This window comes from Eurypyga helias, unplaced genomic scaffold (assembly GCF_000690775.1).
Source record: "Eurypyga helias isolate BGI_N326 unplaced genomic scaffold, ASM69077v1 scaffold17926, whole genome shotgun sequence".
Lineage (NCBI taxonomy): Eukaryota > Metazoa > Chordata > Aves > Eurypygiformes > Eurypygidae > Eurypyga > Eurypyga helias.
Window position 1 is genome coordinate 14798 of NW_010256573.1, and position 8466 is coordinate 23263.

Below are 8466 nucleotides of genomic sequence, written 5' to 3' on the forward strand. Positions count from 1 at the left end.
ATCTAATCTTTTCTCTTCAGCTTGTTCTGGACTGCATATGACCTTGGTGCTGCATAATGTTGATTTTATAGGACTTTGATCTCTGTTTGTTCAGTGGCAGTTATTGATTTACACAAATTCTCAACACCTCTAATGAACACGGGACAATAAAGTTCACAGTGAATATTTTGTTGAAAGTATTGCAGAAAACACCAACAAACAGTCAGTGTTTCCCATGACAAACACTTGTTGGGTTATCTGTATGTGTGCGTGTTCCCACGCTGTATTTTATACACTAAAAAAGAAATTGTATTTCAGACATCCACCTTGCAGGATTAATGAATCAGTAACAAAACTTTTCATAGGACAATAGTGTGCAGTAGGTCTGTCTTTGAGCAGCTTATGGTTGTTGTCTGTTATCCCATAGCCACAGTTCAATGAGCATATGATAGTGGCATCATTTTTTAATTTCTGCGAGTCCGCTTGCGATACATCCTGGGGTGAAGTCAGTTCCAGGCATTGTCACAGTACCAATCAGTTGCCGTTTAGTGGCAGAACCCTCTCCTGAATTCAGTTAATCACAAGTAAAGAAATACATTCCTCCATATTAATACTTTAATACGATGCAGGGAACTTTGATTTCTCACAGGATTTTTTATAAAGAGAGAGGAAGGGAAAATTACTCCAAAAATCTGAGGTTGTTGCATAATTTTGGGCTTAGCTGTGAGAGGACAAGTGTATTGCTCAAAACAGATCTCACCAAAATATTTTATTTAGGAAAGGAAGAGGGGTTTGGGGGAAGAGCACACATCCCACCCCACTCCCTCCCTCTAGGAGTAGAATCAATAACTCCTTAAGACATCTGCTCTGTTATCTGAGCAGTTGTCTAGAGATGATTGAATTTAATAAAGTTTTCGTTGAGTTTTATTTTGTAATGCAGTCATTCTCATTAATAGTAGGCTATATTTTGTCCATTTTTGTGGTGGACCTTTGAGTCTTAATTCTGTAAAAAATGGCAGCAAAATGCATCCCTATTAGTATTTCTGGGGATATTGGTGTTGGGATCAAATTTTAGTTGGTGACTAACTTTTAATTCCCTTCCTTTTATCTTCAGGTATGGCTTTCCCAACGAAAGGCTAAGAATTCAAGAACGGTCTTAACTGATCCTTCATCAGATCTGAATTTTAACAAATGCTTAGTTTCAGCAGCCTTGAAAAAAGCTTGGCCTAGCAGTCAGTGACTTACTTGCACTTTTTTTGCACATAGATTTAAAATAAAATAGTGCTATTAATTTGGATTAGCTCCTATTATTACAGAGTAGCTGTAATTTATGAGTGTATAGTAGTATACTGACTGCTAAGTGTTCTATATAGTGTTTGCTTTACTAATCACCTAATTCATTGCAGTTCATACTTATTGACTTAAAGTTTAAAATCACAATCTGTAGGTTTGAAGAATTGCTTTAAAACTTTTTTTGTGGTAGAACTGGAAGTGATCTTAAGGTTAGCAAATAATTGTCAGTATTAAAAGATGGCATTATTTAAAATAGTCCTGCTGCAAGAAAGGCACTTCAGTGAATATGTGACTAGTAAAGCTTAAATGTGCTTGGGTCTAATAGATTTCATGAAATACTGTAATTTTGGGATTGTAAATGAATGGATTAAACAGGTTAAGGCCAGGATGTTTAAAATAATTGCAATATTAATCTGCACAGATAAACTTGTTTTTATGATTAAGATTTGAAACTACTGTGCCTTAACTTGTTACTTTTCTTAAAATGAACTTTTGTAGTTAATGATCATTTAAATCCATTTTGATAAACCTGCTGTTAATGTTTTCTTTGAATGTTTTCTAACTTTGTCTTGGTAATTGCAATTTAACTAGGTGCGGTGGCTACTAAAGTTCGAAGGCACGATATGCGTGTCCATCCTTACCAAAGGATTGTGACCGCAGACCGAGGTTAGTTTAGTTCTGCAGTTCTTGTTTGTAAGAAGTGCTTTGAGTATACATGAGATTTGCAACACCACGGCTGGTTAACCAAATACCCTATTTTTACCCATTAATTATTTTTCTCAAAAATTTTAGAGCTTTGGGAATGCTTGTGGTTTTAAAAATATTTTGTAAACTTGGCTTTCCCAGCTCATTTAAACATATAAAATATGTGATCTCTTTAACGTAAGCTCTATAACTGATTCCCTTTTAAAAACTATTTAAAGATCCATTTGCATCAGAAAACACTATGAATTCAGTACTGCAATAATTAATTTGGTCGCGTTCCGTGCGCCCCCTCCCCCCCCCTCCAATTTGTTCTTTTAATTGGTGTGGAAATATCAGACTGGTGTTGCAAAACAAAATGAATGGATGGTTGCTTAATGAGAAAGAAGTAAAGGAAAAAATGCCTCCTGTCTGTGTCTGGAGAAATCTGAAGATTTAGATTCCTTTTTTTCCAATAAACTTTTGAGCCACTGTACTGTATATTATGAGGAGGATGCATGTTCTCAGATACCTGACTGAATTAAGAAAGGTAAGGGCTGTGAAGATAACACTTCAAAAGTTGTTTGAGTTTGATTTACTAAGGGTGCGGGAAGGGAGGGTGTTTTGGTTTTTTGCCAAAATCTATTTCTTGGTATTTGCCTTTTGCTGCTAAAATGTGTAACCTGAAGGAGAAGCAACTTTTGAAGTCCTGTTGGTGAGATGACATCCAATATTTGGGCATCTCTCTTTAATCCTTGAATGGAAAGTAAATCTTCATTTTTCTCCTGTTCCTCAAGTGTAATGCCTTTGGACCCCTGAATGAAGTATTTAAGCTTATTGAGAAAAGTGATATTTTCGGTTTATTGACATTGGCTAGGAAGCAGTGTGTGGGCTGAATTCTTATCCCATCCCTGCTGCTGACTCACTGTGGGTTTCGGCAAGTCATTTAATCTCTCTGTGTATGTTTTCCCATCTGTAAAATAAGGATAATAATACTTCCCTACCTCACAGGGGTGTTGTGGGGGTTCTTGTTTTGTACAGGGCTTTGAGGATGCAAAGCGTTACGTGCCAAGTATTATTATTCTGCTCTCATCAAAATGAGTGTTGTGCAGGCCTCCATGATATTGTAATATTAAAAGTCAAATTCAGGTGACAGATCTGACATCTCCTAACACTGACTGCACTTCACTTCTCACAACCTCCCATAAATTAACTACTAGAAACAATACAGATTTCAGTCAGTGCAGTCAGAAGGGCCCTCCTGGATATTTTCTGTATTTATGTAACACTTTCATCTTTCATATGTAAAGATCTTATGCTTTACAGAAAGTGTAAGGCTGACCACAAGACACTAAGGTTTTCTAGAAGATTGCTTCTTCTGTATCACCGCACACTATTTACAGCCCATTGGCTTGTTCTCATTTCTTGAGAACTGTTCATTGGGCAGCAGGGTATAATCAGAATAAGGTCATAGCCCACGTTTACCAAAACAAAAGGTTAAACGAAGGAAGTAGGAAAAAAGATAAAAACTTATCTCTGTCAGAAGTAACGAGTGGTAAGGATTTGGTTATGTGTGAAAGTTTGACCCGATATTGCAGAAAACAGTTTTTGCTAATGGTCTTTCATGATCTGCAGTGGTAGTTTCAGGTGAAAGGTGAGACTACCTTTTTGTTTAATTAGGTATTTGCCTGAGACAACTAGTAAATACACCGGTAAAGCATGGGGTGGGTGGGAGGTGGTGGGAATACCAATTGATAATTTAAGTTCATCATTGCAGTGTTTACTCAACATAGATTTTAATTATTTTGTGAAGGGCCTAGATGTTTCATCTGAGTCACTTATAAGTAATTTAAATTAATAGTTGGTATCATTTCAGCTGCTTTTAAAATACAGCCATTTTCTGGTAATTCAGTGTTCATACCTAGCCAGAGTGGGAGCCCGCTGTCTTAAGTAAATAGGTAAATACACATGGCTTCTGTCCTGTGGAGTAAGTCATGGATATCTCTCTCTTAGCATGACAACCATGCTGATATTTCAGGAGAACGTTATTGTAAAGTCTTATCTAAATAATCCCAGTGTGTACTAAGAAATTTACATGAAGTTAATTTTACATCGGTACTTCAGTATATTTTGAATTTGAAATCCTAGATTTTCACTGCTCACATTTCACAGTTTCACAAAAGGTTTTGAAGAGAACTTTGTTCAGCAATAAAAGTTTCTTTTAATGCGTTAAAATTATGTGGTAGAATTAAAATGCTATCAGTACTTACCATATTCACTTATTTGGTTTTTCTGTCACCAGTATAATTCTGCAGCTATAGCTATGAAAAACAATGTCAGCAAACCGAAATATTTTTTTTTTCAATGTGGCAACTTCTATATAGTGAAATGTCACTAAATCTATATTTGCATTCATTGGGTCTAAAGTTTTTTTCTTTTTTTTAGAATTCTAAATCGACTTTGTAGTACTACTGCATTCACTTTTAAAGTAGGTTTTAATTCTTTGCATAGGTTTTTTTTTTTTAAGAGTTAAGCACTGCGTTTAAAGCAAGAATCCCCAAATGTGTAAATGTATTACACTTACAACTAAGCATTTAGAATTGGTGAAGGGTTGAAAAGTATAGCTCGTTTTAACTCAGAATAAAACCCCAGTTTATAAATAATACAAAATTCAATTTGATGCGTATAACAGAAAGACTGACTGATTTAATTGTAATAAACTGTAAATGGTGTTGCACAGTTGACAAACCTGTGTGTACTGTAGAAGGCCGGAGACTTGGCAGAGGATGTATCACAGGTGTACTGGTATTTTTAAAAAGTAGCTTGCTTTGATTATAAACTCCACAAGAAATATTAATGCTGAGAATTTTCTTGAATGTTTTATCCAAACCAACTGTCACATAATTTATATATGAATTTTAATACCATTTAATCCAAATTGTAATCAGTATCAAAATGCTTTAAGAGTCTGTGTTTCTAGTATACCTGTAAAGTGGTGAGATTGTGCCACACAAAATATTTATTTTTATTTTTGCTTATTTTTGAAACAGCAGTTTTAATTTAAACAAATCCCACTTACATGATTCTGAAAAAAATCAGGGAGCATGTGGTCTCATTTACGTTACAGTAGTAATTTTTTGTACTGTTATGAACTGTATCTTAAATGATAGGCCATTTTTATTATGTGAAAGTAAATCAGCCCATAAGAAAGATTGCTAAATCGATGCTATCTGTGAATATTACACCTACTGGACTTCATTTTATGTAATGGCACAAATCTAACTTTGCACTGAATACCTTTCTCACTTTCATCTCCTCTGCCTTAGTCAAAATGGCAACAGTACAAAAACTTTATCAACCTCAGAATTTATTAGCTACAATTAAGCTGTTGAATGAGTCTTAAAAAATATATATATATTAAAAAAAAATATCGTACTACTGTTAAGTGGACCAAGTTTGGTGAAGGAGAATGTGAGAGAATGATTGATTAAAGAAGGAACAGCTCAAGAACATTGGGAATGATAACTTTCCACTTGAGAACTTTTTTATGTTTTACTGTAATTTGTTTGTGGTTTTTTGGGTTTTATTTTTTTGTTTTGTTTTTTGTTTTTGGGATTTTTTTGCAAGAGAAAATAGTATTTACAGGTGGCTTCTTTTAAAATATAAAAATATAAAGCAGAAAAAAAATGTATATGAAATGTCAGATTTTATTGTATTTGCAGAGTATTAGCTTTGAAAATGAATAAAGAGAGCTGTTTGTAGTTTTAAAATGCCTTATTAGTATCAATTAGATATTTTCTCTATTTTTTGATGTACTTAGAGCTTTTTAAGTATAGACTTTAAAATGGCAGGACTTTTACAGTGTTTACATGCAAGTGCATTTTATAAGTGTCCTATATGTGTAAAATAGTATTTTGAATAGGAAAATGCTGGCTAAAGTAGCAGGCTGAGCGTTTTCCTGATTCCCACGATGATGCCTACGTTGCTAGACTACAGTTTAGTACTGCTTTGTGTCATGAGGCCAAGAAATTCCATGTTGTTTGTAAATAGAATAAATGAAAGGCAATAAAAAAATTTATTGAACAAAAACCCTTTGTTTGGCCCATAGTTTGTTGAACCAAATTGTTTCTCTAAGTCCAGAATTCCTTAGATGACTCCATTCTTTTAACAAACAGTTATTAATAATCACATCCATCATTAATAGTTGCTTTAATGCTTGCACCTGGGGAGGTACTAATGCTTAATAGCAGTCAGATACTGATGCTGTGCACTGACTGTTGTTCCAGAAATCTTCTACCCAGTTCCAAAACTGTTCATTGTTTTTTGTTTTCCAATTTCCTTCATCGACTGCTACTAACCATTAGTCGTTAGTCGTAATTTATCTCTATTTCTCCTGTTAACCAGTTTTGTGGGAGCGGGCTTCTCCTTCACGTGTCCAAATCATGATGGAGGGCTGTCATGATTTTATTGCATTCTGTAGATGGTGTCGATCAGTATGTCAGAATTAAACATGCTTGTTTTTTTTATTAGTTGTGATTAGTTTTCATGTTGTCATTAAGCCGTCACTAGCTGGAACTAATCTCTTCTCTATCTTTTCTTTCTTTTTTTTTTTTTTTTTTTGTTTCTAACCACCCAGCCGCCACCGGCAACTAACCTATGACCTTCTGACCTCTGAACTCTTCACCCAATGATGACCTGACCATGCCTGCCTGCTGATCAGTTAACTGGTAAACGCCTTTGCTTGCCTGTCTTCAGTGCAGCGAGCTGGGGCACTTGTCCGTTCGTCTTACCATCTAACAAAACAGACAAAGAAATTGTTGTCCTCCAACTCCGCTTTTTGTTGTTCTCCTGTTTGGGTGAAAGTGGTTCTAGAACCTGCACTGAATAGTAGTAAAGCAATAAGGTCCAACTCATCCCTCCGCACTGATCATCCTCTAGTGTCCCGCCCCAAGCGAACGGTAAGGAGGCCTCGCACGAGATGGAGACAGATGTCCCTTAACTACCCGATGACAGAGGCAGTTACTGTGAGAGACTTCTAGGAATATTTTTCTTCTCAAAAAAAAAAAAAAAAAGTCAAAGCTCTCTCTGAATGTACTGTGTGATGATGCATCATGCATGAACCTTTGGTCAGGGATGTCATTGGGGAAGGGATTCCAAAAAGTATTCAAAATTTGATATGCTATTTAGTCACTACCGGTGCCCTCAAAGGGCAGAGGTTGCAGCCTTTTTTTCTATTGCCTGCCAAATTGGACATTTTAAAGGAAAGTGTGCCATGAAATGCAGATTACGATGACTTTTCAGAACTACGTTAATGCAGAGAACAAAACAGCAACACTATTAAAGCAGAACCTGAGTTTAAATTATTTTAACCATATTTTAGTCTCCTTGGAAGATTACATGAGAACAAGGTACATGCATTATGTGTCACATTACTGGGCAAACTGTTCAAATATTTTTTTTAAACCTCCCTGTATAGAAAAAAATTCATTAAGGATGTAAAAGCCATGCTTGCCTACTTGCTGTATACATGTAATGAAATTGTAGATAAAGTGTAGTGCATTGAAACAAAATGAACAAAAAAGTAGATACTTTTACTATACAAGGGTGCTGGTGCAGAAAAAAAATATATTTTTGGAAATGTAGCATTTTATACTTTCAAGTGTTATAAAAAAAGAAAAAAAGAACAAAGAAACCCTTTATTTCATTAAATGATTTTTTCTGGTGGTTGTCAAGAAACAAAAGACCAAAAGAGCCTTTTAGTCTTTCTTTTTTATTTTTTAAGTATTGGAATAAGTCTAAAGAAAAGGAAGTGCCTTATTTTCTTCATGGTCATTTAGTCAAATGTCTTGTATAATCAGCTTCTCCCTCAGACAAGTTACTGCATGCCACTCAGTCGCCCAGTATGTGAAAGAAGCTGTGAGGAAAAGACAAATGATGAGTTGACCATATTAATTACCTGATTTTTGCCATACTAGTGTGATACGACTTTGCCAAAATCTCATTACGCAAAAGACTTGCGAAGTTTTTGTCAAACCAGCCCATTGTTCTTTCACCCACTCTACTTTTCGAACCATAGCAAACGCCGAACCTGTGCAATGTAAACCAAAGCGTTCCATCATACAGACCGTCTCCTGCTGAGTGAGACTATGAGCTGACAGGTGTTTGTAGAGCCGGAAGCGTGTCATTTTTGTTCAGGGATGGAGAGGAGTTTCCTTGATTTTTTGGTTGGAATAAATATGCATCAAATATAGTAGACTTTGGCATCACCCAGAAAAACTGATATTCTGTGAATAATGAAATGGGAAGTGCTTCGCTCGTTTTCAGTGATAGTCTGAGCGCGGCCCCGGTTTTCAGAAGCAGCTCCTGCAGTGGCAAACAGCATGCAAGTTATCTGTTGTTCAGCTCTTCTTTGACTATTGTTCGATCTGCCCGCTGGCTTTTCTTCAAAAGATAAGCAGGAGAGGGACATCAGCTAGTTGTTTGAAGTCCAGCCATGCTTTATTTTTAACCCTT

At 35.7% G+C, this 8466-nt stretch overlaps 1 protein-coding gene across 3 annotated transcripts in view; it reads left to right on the forward strand.

Moving 5' to 3' along the window:
• Nucleotides 1–7567, forward strand: part of LOC104511203 (protein quaking) — a 10943-nt gene extending 3376 nt beyond the window's left edge. For 2 of the 3 annotated variants that reach the window (XM_010153708.1, XM_010153709.1), the window contains exons 3-4: nucleotides 1864–1938; nucleotides 6590–7567. In XM_010153708.1, coding sequence (XP_010152010.1) covers nucleotides 1864–1938; nucleotides 6590–6606 — 92 coding nt within the window. In that variant the 3' untranslated portion in view covers nucleotides 6607–7567. Of the gene's footprint in view, nucleotides 1–1093; nucleotides 2446–6589 lie in introns of those variants that run through there. The other variant, XM_010153710.1, reaches the window with a different exon arrangement.
• Nucleotides 7568–8466: the final 899 nt, after the last annotated feature.